Genomic DNA, 21,647 nt, shown 5'->3' with positions numbered 1-21,647 from the left:
TAGTTCCAATTGAATAAATGGTGAAAGTATCTCCATTGGGTAAGCAGGTAGAATAAGGATTATAAAGTGATTATAGATCACTAGTTCTATTATCCAACATCTTGAAATGATCGTAACTAGGGAAAGGATCAGGTTATTTATGATTTATCTACACCTGCAAAATCAACAATTGAAGGAGAACAATGGGAAGTAGATTATTGCGATTTTCTAGCAAATACATAAACTCTCTACACTTTTCAGGAGTGTGCTCGTGACTGAGTGATAAGGCAAAGTTTGATGGAGCACCTAGAAATCTAGAATGCCACTAGGATCTAAAATCTGACTACTGTTAAAAACTCCCAAAATACCACAATGATTTGAAAAATGAGCATCTTCTATTCTACTGAAGATTATACAATACTAGGAAACATGGTTTTTGCAGGGCTTTATATGGCCTTATGAAGCGCTACATAAAAACGCTTGATTTATTGAATTCTTAAGTGCTAGTCGACAATAAGAAATGCCCTAATTTCAGAACCCCAACATTATGTTCTTGGTAGAAGTGATGGCATCTATCAATACAATGACATTGATCAGGTTTTCCGCAATAATTGCAAGATACTCCGTATATTATATTTATCTCCATTGTTATGCCTTCTGTTCTTGCACTACTGAATATTTCCCGACCTTTGCTTCAAACCATAATGGTTATCAGGCCAATTATTCTGGACATTTTTGACAAAAAAAGATGTTGAATCTGCTTGAAGATGCACAGTAATATGGATCTCCCTTTGCCTTCCCCCTTGGAGAAGGTTATTAATAGACTAAGGCAAGGCTAGGCAGAGGATTTACATCATGATAGTGCCTCTAATGACTGGGTTATAAAGAGTCCTTTAAACCCATGAGAAATGGAACCGCCTTTTGATCTTGGGTACACTTGACTGTCTTAAGTAAAGCTCTGCAAGTGCAACCACATGAACCAGTGAATTCATTCCCATAGCATTAATCTCATCTCAAGTCGTTTTTTTTTATTTTGTGTGTGTGTGTGTGTGTGTGTGTGTGTGTGTGTGTGTGTGTGTGTGTGTGTGTGTGTGTGTGTAAAGATTGAAAGTGGAAGAGGTTGGTTGGTGCAGGCCTAGGTACAAACAATCTATAAGACCTAATTTATTCGTGGCAGAAAAAGTAATGAGCATAGAATATTTCGAATTTCTAAAACCAGTTCCCCATCAAGTTGCGAGTGAGTAGTTTCAGACCATAATAAGTGGATTATCGGTTGTAATTAAAGTTGCTTTAGTATTTTCAGACGCATTCTGGAAAAATGTGTGAATATGTGACAAACAATATGATATTCAGATGAGAGTATAAAGTGTTGGGTTCCTTATGTTGATGATAACATGCCCATTTGATTTGTGTTATCTTAGTTTACCTTTTCAGGATTAATGATGTAATCAAGCTTGGATTAAGAAGTGTTGAAGTTGTTAGTCATCCCATTGTATTTAGTCAAGTGTCATCTAATGTAATGTCAGTGAGAAAGTAGAGTATAGCGGAAGTAATAGAAACGGTCCAGGATGATCGTTGCTTTAACAAGTAAATGTAAAATGAGTGGACTTTGCCACAACTCGTAAAAACTTGAAGCTTCTTTTTATCTTCCAAATGCTTTCACGTGACTCTTATTTTCAAAGATAAAAATCTGATTTTATTAAGGAGGGAGTATCCAATAAAGAGTGGTTTGAATTATTCAAAATGTTTCCTCTTTGTGCAAATTCAATCCCTTGGTTTTTAAGAAAACAAAAGTTGCTTTTTGCCATATTTGTGTTAACTTGTCATCATGTGACTTGTCTCACATCCTTTGTTTTCTGAAATTGCATGAGCATTTAAGGTTATCCTTCAAACCTTCTTTCTCCTTTCTTACCTTTGCAAAAGACCCCTTTTTGGTGCAAGTGTTGGGTGGTTGCAAATGGTCTTCACATGTGAGGTCTTTGACCCTTCAAAACCCTAACAACCCCTTCACTCACCTCCTCTATATAAACCGTGTGCCTCCTTCATAAATCCCTAAGACTTTCTGAATTAATTCTTTCATGTTTTGCAAATTGTTTTTAAAAGCTTAAAACCGTGATCTTTGCAAAAACCTTTAAAAAGTCTTCAAGTGTCTTTCAGTTTCTACGATCGTGGCTCTTCATTGCTTTTATATACTAAACTCTCTTGCTTAAAAGTGTTGATCTTGTAAAAGTTGTCCACCTCTATTCTTTGTTAAGAATGTGTTAGTGGAAACTTGATCCTTTACATTTTAAGTGTGTTAGAAGAGTTTAGGACGGAGTAGTCTTTTACTCTTGACAACCTAGTAGGTTGTGAGTTGGCAATCGGAGTAGATTGCGAGTTAGCTTGTCATAGAACGGAGTAGTTCTTGTACTAGCTTTGCAACCGGAGTAGGTTGGCGTCTTTTATTACAAGGGTCTTTTAGTTGTCGGAGTAGATCACTAAAGGAAAGTAATAAAAAGGTAGATTGGACGTAGGCACTTTAGTATTTGCCGAACCAATTCAAAAACTCGTGTTCACTGTTTATCTCTTTAATTCCGCTGCTTTCTTTCTTTGTTTGTTTGTTTTGTTTCGCTTAAACTTAGAAGTAATGATTCATCATCTTTGTCGTATTTGGTCTGCAGTAATACTCCACAAACCGAGACAAATAGATACGATCGAAACGATTGTTGCTTTCATACTTCAGCAAACATTCATTGTGATACTTGTTCAATCTTTCAATATTATTCAAAGTATCTTCTAATCTCTTTTGTTCACTTAACTTACTTTAATCCAATAAAGTTGAAGTTAAAATTTTAAAAAGAGTACCTAATTCACCCCCTCCCCTCTTAGGTACTTGAATCCATAAACTCAACAATTGGTATCAGAGCCTCGTGCTCTTGATAGAGGCTAATCCCCTTAGAGTTTGATTCGTGGGTAATGGATTCCGAGAAACACTCCAAGATCCCTCTTTACTGGTTCAATTTTGGTTGGTGGAAACTCAAAATGGAACATTACATCAAAAGTATCGATTATCAATGTTGGAACATCATCCAAAATGGACCTCTTGTCATTGAGGAAACCGATATTCTTAACGGTTTCACCAAGACAAAAGAGGAAAGAAATTACAATGAGAACGACTTCAAGCTTGCCGAAAAGAATTCCAAAGCAATGTCGATTCTTCAACGTTGTGTTGGTGAGGGGGAAGTTAGTCGAATCTCCGGGTGTCCTACGGCTAAATCTATTTGGGATTCTCTTGTACTTGCATATGAAGGGACGTCCCAAGTAAGAAAACACCGTATTGACCTTCTCATGCAACAATATGAAATGTTTAGAATGTCAAAGGACGAGTCTTTAAACAGTTTCTCTTCACGTTTTTCTTGTATTATTAATGAGCTTCAAAGTCTAGGAAGGAATTTCGAGTCCGAGGACATCATTCGAAAAATCCTTCGTAGTCTAACTCCCAAATGGCAACCTAAAGTCACCGCCATAGAGGAAGCCAAAGACTTGTCAACCCTATCTCTTCATGAACTAATGGGATCACTAATGGCTCACGAGTTTAATCTCGATAAGCATTCTAGTGAGTCATCAAAGGGAAAGAGTCTCGCCCTCACATCTTCTCCAAGTGATGAAGAAGATGAGGAGGAAGACGAGTTTGCTATGTTCACAAGGAACTTAGCCGGGATGGTCAATGGACAAGGTAACAAAAGGTTCACTAATAATTACTCGAAAAAGCGTTTTCCTAAGAGACGACCTACTTCCACCGTGGGATGCTTTAAATGTGGTGACAAAACTCATCAAATTAAAGAATGTCCCAAGTGGGAGGAAATCAAATCTAAGGAAAGAAGAGAAAAGGTTAAAAAAGACTATAAACATAGAGTCATGAGTGCTATATGGGGAATGTCCGACTCCGAGGAAGATGAGGAACTCATCGAGGAGGAACTTGAGGCTAAAATGTGTCTTGCAAATCATGATAAAGATAAAGTCTCAAAAACCTCAAAATTTGAACACCTAAGATGCCTCATGGCTAACCCCGACGATTCCGACTCCGATTCCGACAACGAGGTAAATCATCTAAAGACCAAGGCTAGAACTTACTCCAAAGAGAAAGTATGTAAGCTTCTTGATCAACTTCTTGATAAGTGTCGGTCACAAACTAATAAGCTTGATATAATGCAAAATGAGATTGAGGAAATTGCTCAAGAGAATTTTAATCAAAAAATGAACTAAAAGCAACAGATCACATCACACTTCGAGGCATATAATGAAGTCAAAAGAGTCAACAAGTTAAACAAGCATTTGACTAAAGAACTAGAGCGTCTTAGGTCGACACCCACGGACGTCTCTGACCTTGAAAATGTCAACACTACCTTGGTGATGCAAGTTTCCTCACTAACCAAGGAACGTGATGATCTTTTGAAGGACAAAGACGATCTTGAAAATGAGATCTATGACCTTGTTGTTGAAGTTGTAGACTTAAGAGAAACAGTCTCTAAGACTGTTGCTTTCCGACCACGATTTAGACAAGTTTAAAAGAAAAGGTGAATGGTTGGAAAATGAAAATGAGTGTCTTAAGAGTGAGGTTGTTTGTCTCAAAAATGAAATGGAAGATCTCCATGATAGGCTTACCTTCTTTCAAAAAGGTATGCCCGAATGTAGCACTTCTAGCTCTTCTCCTCACCTTAGATCCGATGAAATCGTTGATCTAAACAAAAGACTTGACAAGATGACATGTAAATATGAAGAGTCCAAAGAAAAAATCATATATCTTGTGTCTAAGCTCAATAACCACACCCATGACTTCATTGTTGAGAAAAGATTGTCCATAGAAAGTGACAACGATGATGAACTTAAAAGAGAAAAAGAAAAGAATTTGCATCTTCTCTCACGTGTCCATGACTTGACCAATGAACTTGTTAATGCTAAGAACATCACTGAAAAATGGGAAGGAAGTCAAACCGTGTTAAACTTCCTCACGAATCAAACCGAGAAATGTGACAAAGTTGCGGGTTTGGGCTTCAAATGGAACAGTCGGACCGTTGCATCCGAAGCCTAAAAACGATTTTAGAGGAAGGAAGTATGTAGGTCTTCCCGAATACATCATTTGCAATTATTGTGGTGACAATGGTCATGTTTTTAATGGATGTTCAAAACGATTTGATGACATTGACAAGAACACCAAAGCATTAAATGAAATGAACATTAAGAAAGACACCACAAGTTATGTTGATCACAAAAAGGGACCCAAATTCATTTGGGTTCCTAAACTCAAAAACTAATCTTGTGTAGGGCTTGGTGAGAGGCGGCCGCAATTGGTACTTGGATAGTGGATGCTCTCGTCACATGACGGGTGATAGAAGCCAATTCCTCTCACTTAAAGCGTATGATGGTGGCACGGTAAGGTTTGGTGACAACAAGAAAGGTGAAGTAATTGGTATTGGAAAAGTTGGTAAGTCATCCTTACTTTGTGTCGACAATGTGCGGCTTGTCAAAGGTTTGAAACATAATCTCCTTAGTATATCTCAACTTTGTGATAAGGGTAATGTTGTTGAATTTCATGCTAATATGTGTCGAATTTTTGATGCCACTACTAATGAACTAATACTCGAAGGAAGACGTGTCAAAGATGTTTACTTAACTAATTTGAACTCTCTATCCGGTCACACCATGTCTTGCATGAGTGTAATGAACAATGATCCTTGGTTATGGCATAAAAGGTTTGGTCATGTTAGTACTAAAACTCTTAATACCCTTAAAAGACTTGATTTGGTTGAAGGCATTCCTAATATAAAATTTGAAATTGATAAAGTATGTGATGAATGTGCTAGAGGTAAACATGTTAAAAGTTCCTTCAAATCCAAAAGAATTATGAGTACATCTCAACCTTTGCAACTTTTACATATCGACTTGTGTGGACCAATGAGAACTAGAAGTAGAGGTGGTAGTCGTTATGTGTGTGTCATTGTTGATGATTACTCTAGGTTTGTTTGGGCACTCTTCCTAAGCTCTAAGGATGAGACATTTGATGAGTTTCTAATTTGGTTAAAGAAGATTCAAAATAAACTTGGTTTAAAACTTGTTTCAATGAGAACCGATCATGGAACCGAATTCAAAAACTCATCATTTGGTGCTTATTGTGATGACAATGGTGTAGACCATAACTTCTCGGCTCCTAGAACCCCACAACAAAATGGTGTGGTTGAAAGGATGAATAGAACCCTTGAAGGAATGGCTAGAACAATGTTATTAACTAGTAAGTTGCCTAAGAACTTTTGGGCCGAAGCGGTAAATACCGCTTGCTACATTTATAATCGTGTCATGATAAGGAGTACTTTAAATAAAACCCCTTATGAATCATTGCGTGGAAGAAAACCCAACATTTCATATTTTAGATGTTTTGGAAGCAAATGTTTTGTTCACAACAATGGTAAAAGCAATTTGGGTAAGTTCGATCCACGTAGTGATGAAGGAGTATTTATTGGGTACTCCGATCATAGCAAGGCCTATAAAGTTTACAATAAACGAACCTTGTTAATTGAAGAAAGCATCCATGTCATTTTTGATGAATCTAGTGTGCTTGGACAGGTACAAAACATGGATAATGATGATGAGGACGATGACGATGAGTTTGAGATTGGTCTTGTTCGAAAAGACTTCGTGTTCACGGATGAAGAAGCTCCCAAAGACCGAATTGCAACGAGACACGAGAGACCGTCACCTTCAAAGGAGAGCAGCAACTCGGGGGAACACGGAGTACTTCGATTCCTCTCTGGAAGCAACAGACCAACGATCGTTGCTTCTACCTCCGAATCAAGAAAACCAAAACAAAGAGGATGAAGAACCTTCCAGGCCAATAGCAACATCCATTGTGGATCGATGATGTTGAGGGGGAACAAGAAACTATTGTTCCAAAGAAGTGGAAACATCAAAGCTCTCATCCACTCACTAATCTCACAAGTGATCTCAACTCGGGAATTCGAACAAGATCATCCGTCAACCATCTCGCTCACCTCAATGAGTATTGTGCCCACAATGCGTTCCTTTCTCAAATTGAACCTTCAAATGTAACAAACGCCTTGATGGATGCGGATTGGGTGCTTGCCATGCAAGATGAGCTCAATCAATTCAAAAGAAATGAGGTATGGCACTTAGTCCCTAGACCGCCTAATCGTACCGTCATTGGTACTAGGTGGGTCTTTCGCAACAAGCTTGATGACTCGGGTGAAATCGTAAGGAACAAGGCTAGACTAGTGGTGCAAGGTTATAACCAACAAGAGGGTATTGATTACGATGAAACCTATGCACCGGTAGCTAGACTTGAGGCCATACGATTGCTTATAGCTTTTGCGGCTCACAAAGGCATTAAACTCTTCCAAATGGATGTCAAAACCGCTTTCTTAAATGGATATTTGGAAGAAGATGTCTTTGTAGAGCAACCACCGGGTTTTGAGAACAATGATTTGCCTAACCATGTTTTCAAATTAGACAAAGCTCTTTATGGTTTAAAACAAGCACCAAGATGTTGGTATGATAGATTGTCTAAATTCCTTATTGAAAATGGTTTTAAAAGAGGCTCCGTTGACAAAACATTGTTCTTGAAGCAACAATCAGACGAAACTGTTGGTTGTACAAGTATATGTTGATGACATTATATTTGGTGCAACAAATGAACTCCTTTACTTATATTTTTCGTAACTAATGAAATCGGAGTTTGAAATGAGCATGATGGGTGAGCTAGGATTCTTCCTTGGGCTCCAAATTAAGCAATCAAAGGATGGAATCATGATCCATCAACAAAAGTATATCAAAGAAATGCTTAAGAAATTTGGGATGACTAATGGTAAGCCTCATGATACACCTATGGTAGCCGGGTCCAAATTGGACAAAGATGAACTCGGTAAGAATGTTAGTGATAAGGTGTATAGAGGTATGATAGGCTCACTTCTTTACTTGACCGCAAGTCGTCCCGACATTCTCTTTAGTGTATGCTTATGTGCTAGGTTCCAAGCAAATCCGAAAGAATCACATTTCAAAGCCGTTAAACGAATTCTTCGGTATTTGATTGGAACCCAAAATCTTTACCTATGGTACCCTTTATATTGTCCTTTTGATCTTATAGGCTTTTCGGATGCGGACTATGCGGGGTGCACGGTGGATAGAAAGAGTACCTCCGGAATTGCAACGTTCTTGGGTCCTTGCTTGACTTCTTGGGCCTCAAAGAAACAAAACACGGTAGCTCTTTCTACGGCCGAAAGTGAGTACGTTAGCGCGGCACATTGTTGTTCTCAACTCCTTTGGGTAAAACAACAACTCTTGGATTTTGGTATTATTTTTGACTCCATTCCTTTAATGTGTGATAATACGAGTGCAATAAATATTTCCAAAAATCCTATTCAACACTCTAAAACTAAGCATATTGATATCCGTCACCATTTTATTCGAGATCATGTGGAAAAAGGACATATTAAACTTATCTTTTGCAAGACCGAAAATCAAATTGCCGATATTTTTACTAAGCCACTTGCAAGAGAACACTTTGAGAAATTTAGACTTGAAATTGGGTTAATTAATAGCTTGTGACTTTTAGTGTGAGTTTTACAAAATTCCTTAATTGATTAAATTAAAATTGGATATATGTTATTAAGTGTTCTAAGTGCATTGACATCATGTTTGGACCAAAAATTGACACCGTATTTGTGAGTCGGTAATCACTCAACCTCATATCTAAATTTACGTTTATTATATGCTACCTTGCGTTTTATTTCGAGTGATTAAATTTGTTTAGTTGGGCCAACCACCTCACTTACCTCATTAAATGGGCCATTAAACTCCCTCAACCCATCACCTACAACTACCCGTCCAAACATCCCAATCCACTAACCCTTCATCTCCCAAATCCACAACTCCCTCATTTAACCTACCCTTTAACCCACCATGGTCAAGACGTCATTCAATACCCCTATACCCATCAAACCCGTGAAAATGACCTCTCACCACTGTCCCAAGCTCCTCCACCGAGACCGTGACTGTGAATATCGATGAAATTGAAGAAACTCCAATTGATTTGAATGAGGATCCGACTAAGTCTACTGAGTTAGATCCGATTTCGGCAAAGAAAGCTAACAAAAGAAAGGAGAAAGCTACTTCATCGTCGCAAAGGTCTATGTTCTACATATGTATCAAGAGATGATCGGGAAGTTGGCTAGAAAACGGAGATAGATGAAATTAAAAATTGAAGTTGGTTGAAAAAAAAAAAAAAAAAAAAAAAAAAAGGGAAGGCAATATGTGAAATGTCAAAGTGATTATTGGAAACGAGATAGATGAAATTGAAAAATGCGACGGTCTTGAGAAAAGAAGGAAAGCAAAAATTTGGAAGAAATTGAAAGGAAGTCACAGTGTATGCCACTGTTGCTATGCTCAAAGGTCAAGATCAAATTTGTCAAGAATTTTCATGAAATGAGAGCAACATATAAGAAGTTGATGTTCCCCCATCACATGTCGTGTACTAAGGAAAATATGAGAAGTTGATGCTCTTTCATCATATGTTGAGAAGGTATATCGATGCATACCTTGGTGGTTTCAATATAACAAAATCCAATGCAACAGTTGAGATGACTGTGACTCGGCCCTTCATTGTCAAACCTCCACCTTTTTCAATCCTCTTCATTATCCTCCAAAATGATGACCAAACTTCCGCACCTTAAATTTGCCCATAATCACACTTGTCTTTTGCCTTACATTTTTTGTCCCACCTCGTTGTGCCTTTCTAAGACTTATTTTCTTGCTTGTTATTTTGAACAATTGGTGGTGTACTTTAAACTCTCTTTAGCTATGTTGAACCTTGATTAGCCTATGCCTAATCTTTGTTTATGTTGACCTTGTTACCTTGTCACATCTACATGTGTCTTTTTGTGTTTTCTTATGAAATATCTGCACTCTAATGCTTGTGACATCCCTATCCTTTTGATGATGTCAAGAGGGGGAAAAGGTAAACTCATGCTTTGAATCTCTTTGCTTATTGATTAAACTAATGGCTTGTCTAACCTTCTTAGCTTGACTCTTGTTTGGGGCAATGTAAAATTGTCTTGATAAGTTTGATTCTAGCTTTTGCCCTTGGTAAGGTAATATTGTCCCTTCTCTATCATTTGATCTTGCTTGTTAAAAATCTTGAATCAAGGTGTTTACATTGCTTATACATTCGTTTGGGGCTTGTCATCATCAAAGGGGGAATTTGTTGGGTTCCTTATGTTGATGATAACATGCCCATTTGATTTGTGTTATCTTAGTTTACCTTTTCAGGATTAATGATGTAATCAAGCTTGGATTAAGAAGTGTTGAAGTTGTTAGTCATCCCATTGTATTTAGTCAAGTGTCATCTAATGTACAAGTGAGAAAGTAGAGTATAGCAGAGTAATAGAAACGGTCCAGATGACTGTTGCTTTAACAAGTAAACAGCTGAGTGGACTTTGCCACAACTCGTAAAAACTTGAAGCTTCTTTTTATCTTCCAAATGCTTTCACGTGACTCTTATTTTCAAAGATAAAAATCTGATTTTATTAAGGAGGGAGTATCCAATAAAGAGTGGTTTGAATTATTCAAAATGTTTCCTCTTTGTGCAAATTCAATCCCTTGGTTTTTAAGAAAACAAAAGTTGCTTTTTGCCATATTTGTGTTAACTTGTCATCATGTGACTTGTCTCACATCCTTTGTTTTCTGAAATTGCATGAGCATTTAAGGTTATCCTTCAAACCTTCTTTCTCCTTTCTTACCTTTGCAAAAGACCCCTTTTTGGTGCAAGTGTTGGGTGGTTGCAAATGGTCTTCACATGTGAGGTCTTTGACCCTTCAAAACCCTAGCAACCCCTTCACTCACCTCCTCTATATAAACCGTGTGCCTCCTTCATAAATCCCTAAGACTTTCTGAATTAATTCTTTCATGTTTTGCAAATTGTTTTTAAAAGCTTAAAACCGTGATCTTTGCAAAAACCTTTAAAAAGTCTTCAAGTGTCTTTCAGTTTCTACAGTCGTGGCTACTGTTGCTTTTATATACTAAACTCTCTTGCTTAAAAGTGTTGATCTTGTAAAAGTTGTCCACCTCTATTCTTTGTTAAGAATGTGTTAGTGGAAACTTGATCCTTTACATTTTAAGTGTGTTAGAAGAGTTTAGGACGGAGTAGTCTTTTACTCTTGACAACCGGAGTAGGTTGTGAGTTGGCAATCGGAGTAGATTGCGAGTTAGCTTGTCATAGAACGGAGTAGTTCTTGTACTAGCTTTGCAACCGGAGTAGGTTGGCGTCTTTTATTACAAGGGTCTTTTAGTTGTCGGAGTAGATCACTAAAGGAAAGTAATAAAAAGGTAGATTGGACGTAGGCACTTTAGTATTTGCCGAACCAATTCAAAAACTCGTGTTCACTGTTTATCTCTTTAATTCCGCTGCTTTCTTTCTTTGTTTGTTTGTTTTGTTTCGCTTAAACTTAGAAGTAACAGTTCATCATACTGTCGTATTTGGTCTGCAGTAATACTCCACAAACTGAGACAAATAGATACAGTCAGAACGATTGTTGCTTTCATACTTCAGCAAACATTCATTGTGATACTTATTCAATCTTTCAATATTATTCAAAGTATCTTCTAATCTCTTTTGTTCACTTAACTTACTTTAATCCAATAAAGTTGAAGTTAAAATTTTAAAAAGAGTACCTAATTCACCCCCTCCCCCTCTTAGGTACTTGAATCCATAAACTCAACATAAAGATATACAGGAAAATTTGAAGATCTAAGAGAGGGAGTATGAAGATGTGAAGGATTAAGTATGAAGACGTGAAGGAGAATGTATGCGCAAGTGAGAAGGATCAGAAACCTGATACTGTGATGAGCTGTAAAGGAAAAAACAGCTGAAAGTTTTGGAGAGTTTTATGAATCGATTGAATGAGCCAAGTGCTTCAAAATGTACAGCAGCTAGCCTTTTATACTACACTAATACATTGGATAGCAGCTTGGGCATCAATAGCTAACTTCTAGCTAGCTAACAACTCAACAATCAGTTACATACTTAATATTTCCTGATTGTCTAAATCTGACAAACACAATCTGTTAAATAACAGAATGTCAGAGACAGGAAAACGCAAATTCATAATAGCATTACAGAATAATGATGGTGCGTTACTTTGTATGACATCTCTAATAGTTACGTGACTGCAACGTCAGATTGTTGTTAGTTTTCGCCAATTTGATTCTGTTTTTCTTGCTTCTGGCTTCTGGTCCATGCACTTGATGTTGCTCCAGTTTATGACTTACGAGTTTTGACCCTGCTTTTGGATTTGGCTTTCCTGAGATTCAAATTTATGAGAATTAAATAAAATTCACGTAGGTTTTCTTATTGGTATGTAGTGCGTTATAAATTAGGTGTGATTCATGAGCTATTTAATGCTCATGCTGAAGTTGAGATTATTTCGAGTATGTTTTTGCCTATTAGTGATGCTGACGTGGTTCCAAAATTACCTGGAACTATTGTGAATGAGTTGGGCCTTTTGCATCACCATATCATTTCCTGTAGTACTCGTGTTCCTTATGGAGTTGTTGAGGTATTTGACTGAGGCTAACAGTAGGTTGAAGGTCATTGTTTAAAATCTCAAACATTTTAGCTTATTCTTTGTCCGGAGGTGTGTGGCAACATAATATAGTGCTAAGGATTGACATAACTAATTTTCAGCTTATTCCTTTCCTTTCATAAAGACTTTGGAAGCTGATATTGTCACCCCATCTTTCTCTTACAGTTTCCATGACATGCTCTTCCAGCAGCTACTTTGTCCTATTTCTCCAATTGTGATGGTAAGACTTTTACCCATTTCACTGATAGTATCATAAATTGAAATGATTGGAAATGTAGTGTTTTTTATCCTATGTTTGGTTTTTGTTGTCCGTTATAGTATTCTTTGAACAAACTTCATAATGTTTTACACTTTGATGTTTAGCTTTCTTGATTTCAAGGTTTGTAAAGTAAATCTTCTTCAACTTGATGGCTGCAGCAATCAGCATGCAGCGGACAATTTTAGATTCATAATAACGACATCCTTTAAAGCTCTAAACAACTATTTTTAGCGTTTACTTGAGTAGTTCTGAGCATGCTAGTGTTGATCTTTTTTCATACTATCAGTTTCATTTTTTACTCTGGAAGAATTGTTTTTCGTCATTTTTTCCCTGCCTGACTCTAAAACAACTCTACTGTCACCCTATCAACGAGTGTCGATAAGTGTCATATCCTAACGGAGTGAATTATTTATCAAACACACAAATTCTTTGTTTCTTATTCTTGGTACACATGCTCACTGCTCATATGCTCCGTTTAGCTTAAGATCGATTTATGTAGCCTATACGGGGAATTTATTGATAGAATTATGTGAAAGGTTTGAATTGTATTAGAATATAATTAACACAGTGTACAAGCCTAGGTATATATACTATTACAATGAGAATGAAAGGCTAACCTAGAACATTATAGTTGCCGTAATACAAGGCCAAAGAATAGGAAACAAGATCAAGCTAATATATTATACACTAATATATATGTTAACTATATACTAATAAGATAATTAGAAGATACTACGTAATATTCTCAATATTTATTTCAACAAATTGTTCCTCCTGCTACTCCTCAACATCCATTGCTGTTCATATGTTGGGAACACTTGAACTAGGTCAATATCTTACTTCCCTAACTTTTTATTCTTTTTGCCAGTTTGGTACGAATTCCACCTCTGTTTCTTTAAAGTTTAATTTCATTCAAACTCCTCAATTTGGAAGTTCATGATCTTAAGTTTTATCATTTTCTTCTTTAAATATTGTTACCAAACAGCCAAAATTATGATGTTTGTTGATAAATTTTTGTTGACTCGTTGGAAGTTGTATTATGAGAATTGGTGTTTTTCATAGAGGTTTTTTTAGACGACTTGCTCTCATTGATGTTTCAAGTATTAATTGGGCATAGCCGAAAAAAGGTTTAAGCAATAAAAGTGAGCAAATTTAGTACAGTTCTTCTATAGCTACTGGGGTCTTCTACAAAGACGCGAACCGTTACATTTTTGAACGAATTTCAGCCATTGCTATTATTGCTGGTGTTAGTTATAAGAGTTATATTTGAGATGAGTAAATTAATTGTGTATTAACAAGGTGAGTTACATGTATATATATACTAAGATACAAGAGATTAACTAGAGTAAGTAAATAACTAAAAGATAGCAAATCCCATTGATTGAGGGATGTATACGACTAACATACAATTATAGAGATAATAGGATAGTTTGTTTCCTAAGTTAGTGGAGGAGAGTTAGGAAGAGTATCTTTGACTTTGCTTGATTGATTACTAGAATGATTATCTTTGACATTCCCGCTCAAGATGGACGGTCTTTGGCGGAGTCCGATCTTGGATGACAATTCATAAAACCGAGGCTTATGTAGAGGCTTAGTGAGCGTGTCCGCAAGTTGATCAGTACCGTTAATGTGTTGAATTCGAATTGCACCTGTTCGAACTTGCTCTTTGACAAAGTGGAACGCCAATGCTATATGTTTCATGCGAGAGTGAAAAACCGGATTGGCGGAGTAGTGAGTCGTGCTAAGGTTGTCGCAATAGATAGTGGGAGCTTGACAAGCAGTGACACCTAGTTCAAGAAGCAACGATTGCAGCCACATAATTTCGGACGTGGTGTCGGCTACGCCTCGAAACTCAGCTTCGGTTGAGGACAGCGAAACGGCCCGCTGTTTGCGTGACGACCATGAAATGGGATTGGACCCAAGATATACAATAATTCCAGTAGTAGAGACACCATCTTCAAGGTCACTTCCCCAATCAGCATCACAAAAACCATGTAAGCATAGGGGTGAGTTGGCTGTGAGTTGTATGCCCAGATGTAGCGTACCCGAGAGATAACGAAGCAGCCTTTTTAAGGCTATCCAGTGAGTCGTGGTGGGATGGGTAAGGAATTGGGCTAGGCGATTTACAGGGAAGGCTATATCGGGACGGGTTAATGAGAGGTATTGTAGGCTACCAACTAAGGCACGATAATCACTTTCATTTTCAATTGGTAAGGCGGGTTGTTTAACTAGAGGTGGATGAGGGAGCATGGGGGTGGATGCAGGTTTTGTTGTGTGCATGTTAAATTTAGAAAGGAGGTCATATAGGTATTTTGATTGGTTAAGGTGTAATCCGGTTTTGGTTGGAGTGACTTCAACTCCAAGGAAATACGAGAGGGGTCCTAAGTCTTTAAGGGAAAACTTAGTAGAAATTTGGGAAATAAAATCAGTGATGTGGGTTGTGTTTGGTCCGGTGACAATGATGTCATCGACATAAACTAAAACAAATAAGGTTTTGGAGGTGGATTTGCAAATAAATAGGAACGGGTCGGCGAGGGAGTTTTTGAACCCATTAGTAACGAGGTAATTCTTTAGTTTCGTGTACCATGCTCGTGGTGCTTGCTTAAGACCATAAATAGCTTTGGATAATTGGCAAACATAGTCGGGTTTGTCGGGGTCCACGAAACCGGGAGGCTGACACATAAAGACCTTTTCTTCAAGACGACCTTGAAGGAATGCATTGTTGACATCGAGTTGGTGAAGATGCCAACGATTTGTAACAGCGAGGGTGAGGATAAGACGAATGGTGGTAGGTTTTATGACGGGACTAAATGTTTCGGAATAATCAATTCCGGGTCTTTGGTGGAAGCCTTTAGCAACTAGACGAGCTTTGTGTTGCTTGAGGCTACCGTCTGGATTATATTTAACACGATACACCCATTTGCATCCAACAACGTTTTGGGCTAAGGTTTTAGGGACAAGGGACCATGTGTTATTTCGAATAAGAGCTTGGTACTCATCGAGCATGGCGTTGCGCCAACGTGGGTCGATAAGGGCTTGTTTGGTGGTAGTCGGGGTGGTATGAGGGGTTGGTAATGTCGCTGTTTTGGCGTACTTGGGATTGGGTTTGATAATGTTGTGGCTAAGACGGGTGGCATGGCGTGGAGGTGGTGGCGGTGGGTGGGGGGGAGGAGGGGAAGGGGAGGGTGATGGTTGTGGGGTGGATGAAGGTGAGGAGGTGGGACTGTCGAGGGGCTGGTCAGAGGGGGTGGAGGCAGGGGTTTCGGGACTGGTAGGAGGGGTTTGGTTGGGAGGGGTGGGTGGAGGGGAATCAGGGACGGTGGGTTCGGGTGAGGGTGTGGTGATGGGCAGGTTGGGTATAGACGGTGGGAGGAGGGGAATGGTGAGGCTACACCAACTGTCGGAAGAGGGAATAGGAGTGGCAATGAGCTTGGTGAGTTCAAGGTAAGGAAAGGAAGTCTCGACAAATCTGACATGTCGAGAGGTATAGGTTTTAGTGGAGATCGGATCGTAATAAAGGTAGGCACTCTGGGTCATGGAGTAACCAACGAAGATACACGGGGTTGATTTAGGGTCGAGTTTGTGGGTTGTGTAGGGTTTGAGCCAAGGAAAACAAAGACATCCGAAGGGACGTAGTTTGTGATAATTTGGTGATTTATTGAAGAGTTTTTCATAAGGAGAACTGTTTTGGAGAGTTGGTGTGGGAAGCCTATTGATAAGGTAGGCCGCTGTGGATAGGGCGTGTGGCCAGAATGTCGTGGGGAGCTGTGCTTGGGTTAGTAGAGCAAGACCCGTCTCAACAATGTGACGGTGTCGTCGCTCCGCGAACCCGTTGTGCTCGGGAGTGTGAGGAGGTGATGTGAGGTGTGATATTCCGGAGTCAAGGAGAGACGGGTTTAACTTGACATATTCTCCCCCATTATCAGAATAAAAACATTTAATTTTGGTGTTGAAATAATTTTCTATAATTGCTTTGAATCGAGTGAAAATGGTGACGGTATCGGATTTATTTCGAGTTGGATATAACCAAAAATAATGAGTGAAGTGGTCAACAAATAAAACATAGTATTTGAGGTGGTTGTTAGACATTATTGGTGAGGTCCAAACATCGGAATAAACAAAATCAAAAGGAGCTTTAGACGTAATAGTAGAGACGGAAAAGGGAAGTTTGTGACTTTTATTAATGAGACAAGCAGAACAATGATTAAAATTCGAAATGCATAAATTCAAAGAACGATTTAAATATTGAAGTGTGGCGGTGGAGGAGTGGCCTAGTCGATGATGCCAAAGGTTGAATTTTGAAGTGCTAGCCGAAAAAGCTTGAGGCTGGTGAGTCGGCTGCCAAAGGTAGGTGCCGTCATGGTGCTGGCCCTGAAGAAGTACTCGCCCCGTCGAAGTTTCCTTAAAACAGAAAGAGTCGGGTGAGAAAATAGCATAAGCAGAATTATCTTTGCAAAATTGAGCAACTGAAAGAAGGTTACGCGAAATAGTAGGAACAACTAAGACATTAGTAAAAGAGAGGGAGTTTATGGAAAATGAACCAATATGAGTGATAGGGAGCGAGGAGCCATCGCCAATGACTAGATCGTCTGGACCTTCATAAGGAGCGTGAAGAGCAAGTGTGTGCAGGTCATTGGTGATGTGGTGAGATGCTCCACTGTCAATGAGATAGGTGTGAGACGGGGCAGTGGTGGTTGTTGCCGTGTGGGCGTGGGGTCGTTGGTGCCTAGAGATGGGTGGAGGGAAAATAACAGTAGGATACAAGCGCTTAAAGTCGGGACACGCGGAGATTACATGACCCGTGGTGCGACAGTATTGGCATTTTCCACGAAATTGATTGGGCGGGTTGTTGGTGGTCTGGTTGTCAGCAGGTGGGATGGGTGGGTTATAGGGTTGACGAGTTTGGTTGGTGTTGGTGTAATGGCGGGGCTGATATGGTCGATGTTGGGCAGCGTGGGCAGACGGGTTGAAGACAGTGGGTGGTGGTTGTCGTTTTACTGTTAATTCTTGGTGAATTAATTTTTCGTGTAGGGCATTGAAGGTGATCGGAATATCACGAGCACGTACTCCATCAATGACGGGCTTGTATAAATCTTGGTCAAGACCGTTAATGATGTAGGACGTGATATCCTCGGGATCCATTGGCTTGCCAAGTTGGGCTAATTGGTCGGTGCAGGATTTGATTGCTAGAAGATAGTCGGTGACGGATTTATCTCCGAGGGTAATGTGTTTGAGGCGGTCCTTAATTTGTAGGATATGGCCTCGAGATGGGTTAGCGTAAAGTGCGGCTAGGGTTTGCCAAGCTTCATGGGTGGTCTTGGCATCGAGGATGAGAGGACCGACAGAATCGTCGAGGGTGGCAGAGAGGGCACCTAAGATGAGTTTATCTTGACGGTACCATGTGTTATAAGCTGGGTTTGGGATGGGGTCGGGGTTGGGTTTGTCTTCTGTGGCAGCTGGTGTGATGGTGGAGGGTGGTGGAGAGGTGGTTCCATCAATGAAACCAACTAGGCCGTAGCCTTCAAGGAGACGGGTCAGTTGGAATTTCCAGGTTCGGTAGGTTTGTTCGGTGAGTTTGGTACACGACGGGAAGTGAAGTGAGAGTAGAGGTTTGGATGGTTCGTCGAGATTGGGAATAAGTTGGTTGTTGGATGACGCCATGGGTGTTTCGGTGGTGGCGGAAGCGTGAAAAAGAAGGATTAGTATTAGGATCGATATGAACCTTGATACCATATAAGAGTTATATTTGAGATGAGTAAATTAATTGTGTATTAACAAGGTGAGTTACATGTATATATATACTAAGATACAAGAGATTAACTAGAGTAAGTAAATAACTAAAAGATAGCAAATCCCATTGATTGAGGGATGTATACGACTAACATACAATTATAGAGATAATAAGATAGTTTGTTTCCTAAGTTAGTGGAGGAGAGTTAGGAAGAGTATCTTTGACTTTGCTTGATTGATTACTAGAATGATTATCTTTGACATCAGTCACGTCGTTAGAAGTATTATGAACACGGATTTTGGTTCAAGCCTTCTTGTAATTGTTACTTAAAAGCAAAAAGTAAATTATTAATCTGATATTGCACGTGGATTTGAGGCAATTCTGAACAAATATTGCAGGTGGGTGTTATCAGGAAGCTTAGCTTTGAGAAATGGCGGAGACAAGGGTGTAAACAACTGTTGCGATGAAGTGTGGAGTTGTGGGAATATACCTGATTTTTGTGTCTATTTAGTATGTACTCCGTAAGTCTCAGTGGTCGTAGTTGATGAAACTATAGTATTATATGGAAAAGGGGTTTTAGTAATTTGGAAATCTATGTTGTACTTGAATAGGCGATAAATCAATGATGTACTTGAATAGGCGATAAAGCTAGAGAAAAAGGATTACGCATCTGAGGTAGTACCTCAGACCTTGTAGTTTTTGAACATATACACATTTTTTCTGAGTATATTACCATTTATAAATATAGTTTTTGAGTAATATTATATTTTTTTAGTGTAATGTTTTAGTAAATGTGCTCAAAAACTTTATACTAAAGTAGAACTCAAAAACTTTACAATAAAACTCGGAAAATAAACAATAAGAGGTATTACCTCAGATGTATAGTCTATGAACTGGATAAAGCTAGAATAGACTGTCACCAAAAGAGAGTCTCTTTAAGGGGTGGGAATATCCTTCGACGTTCTCTACTCATTTTATTTACAATTTGTACACTCTAAACCAATTAGGTAGCGTAAATGAATACTTATAAGTTGAAGATTGTCAATATTTACACTTGTCGTATAAAGATTTTTCGAGAATGGACATGCTAACGAGATTGTCGTATAAAGATAGTATAAGTATTTATTACACGGGAGTGTATGTAACTGCCAACAATGCCGCACAAAGACCAAGGCAAAAATAAACTTTTGATGTTTGTAGTAGAACATTGTCAAACTTGTGTTTTTTCCAAAATCTAGTAAACTTATCATTTGAAAATTAGTATACTTTCTTAAGGGTAAGCTTTTAAAGACAATTATTAAGTTTTAGTGGAATGTAGCAATAACAAACTCGTGTTTTAATAAAAAATACTAATTTTTGTATTTGATTTTAGTCGGACCTGCGGGCCGGCCCGCTTAGCGGGCTCGGGCTATAAAATAAGGCCCGTTGAGCACTTTTTTAGCAGCTGGGCCCGCCCCGTGCCCGACCCAAACCCGCTTTTGATCAGCTCTAAGTTGTCATAAATGTCATTCCATATTAACTGCTTTTGTTCTTTCAAATAAGATGTTTGTCATAAATACTACGTATGTCATAATCCCTTATTTACTAAATGAATAGGTGAACTCACAATTTCTCTCCAAAAAACATCTTTTTAAATAAGGAAACTATTGATAATTTAATTGCATTCACTAAATAAGGAAATTAATAATTATATTGTATTTCATTATATAATTCTTTTCATTAAAATTAATCTTTTCATCAAATTATATAATTTTCACTAAACACTAAACTATTAAATTTTAATTGAAGTATAAATAATACTCCCTCCCAGTCGTCATAATGTTCCCCTTTGATAATGGCACGATACTTAAGGAAAAGTATTAAAATAGGAGTAAAAGAATTGTGTGGGGTTGGTGATAGGAGAGAGGGATGAATTATTAGTAGTTAAATAAAGAATTGTGGGGCCAAAACATAAATGAAAGTAATAAAATAAGAGTAAAAGAGTTGTGTGGGGTTTGGTGATAGGAGAGAGAAATGAATAAAATAAGAGTAAAAGTTTCTAAAAATAGAAAGGGGAACATTACTTGAATAATCCGTTTTGGGAAAGAGGGAACATTATAGTGACTGGGAGGGAGTATAAGATTATAAACTATTATAATTTTTTTATTGATATTATTATTTGATAATGACTCGACTCTGGTTTTGATTACTTTCATAACAAAAAAAAGTTGAGAGAATTTATAAATTGAAATCATTAGCGTTGTGGTATAAAAAAATATTTTACAAAAAAATGTATTTCAACCCTTCTAGCCTATCCAACTGCGACTTATCATTCTAAAAAAAGTAAAAGGGCTAGAATCTTTCTCTCATTCGGACGGGATTTCTCTCCTCAAAAGCTACCCTACCTGTAGAGTGGAAATTTTCCTGGCTAGCTTCCCTCCGCGGCTAAGGACGAGTCTGACCACAAATGCACATTACTCAATTCTTTTGTGGATTAATTTTCTTTTTAATTTATTTTTTGCTCGAAACAAAATATAATAACGAGAAAAAGGAATAATGAATAAGATACCAATATTATTTTAGAATTCATTTTACTTAATTTTCTTGAATAATTTTACAGTTCAAGTTTTTTTCCTCAAAATATAATAACGTGAAATATGAAAAATTAATGAACTGTTAATTTGGCATGATTAAGTAATACAAAGAAATGTCTATAAATACCGCACATTCATTGCGCGGGATCTAAACTAGTTGATGCATTAATTACAATGAAAAATTCATAGAAATACAAATATAGATAGTAGCGTAGTCCAACCCTTTGATATATTCCGTTTAGTAGTTGTTTAGTATTATTCAATGTGTTTCCAAAGTTTATGTTATATTCCGTTGGTTTCATTTTCTAAGTTGTTTTAAGTACAAATATACAAAGCAAAAAAGAGGGAGTATATTATAATATGAATAAAATTTCATTTCATCGAAATAATTTTATACAAAGTACGTGAAACAAATAAAAGTATTATTTATGCTTGGGTTAACTTTATTTTGGATCAGTCAGACAATATTTGTAATACTA

The 21,647-nt window shown here is 37.9% G+C and overlaps 1 protein-coding gene across 1 annotated transcript in view; it reads left to right on the top strand.

Annotated features, from left to right (window-relative positions):
• Positions 1–19,354, top strand: part of LOC141647623 (uncharacterized) — a 36,136-nt gene extending 16,782 nt beyond the window's left edge. Inside the window, exons 12-13 of the mRNA XM_074455895.1 lie at positions 12,771–12,825; positions 18,994–19,354. Of these exons, the coding sequence (XP_074311996.1) occupies positions 12,771–12,779 (9 nt within the window). The 3' untranslated portion in view covers positions 12,780–12,825; positions 18,994–19,354. The remainder of the gene's footprint in view (positions 1–12,770; positions 12,826–18,993) is intronic.
• The last annotated feature ends 2,293 nt before the right edge of the window (positions 19,355–21,647 follow it).

This window comes from Silene latifolia, chromosome 3, assembly GCF_048544455.1.
Source record: "Silene latifolia isolate original U9 population chromosome 3, ASM4854445v1, whole genome shotgun sequence".
Lineage (NCBI taxonomy): Eukaryota > Viridiplantae > Streptophyta > Magnoliopsida > Caryophyllales > Caryophyllaceae > Silene > Silene latifolia.
The sequence above is the reverse complement of the archived record's forward strand: the minus strand, read 5'-3'. Positions and strand labels throughout refer to the sequence as shown.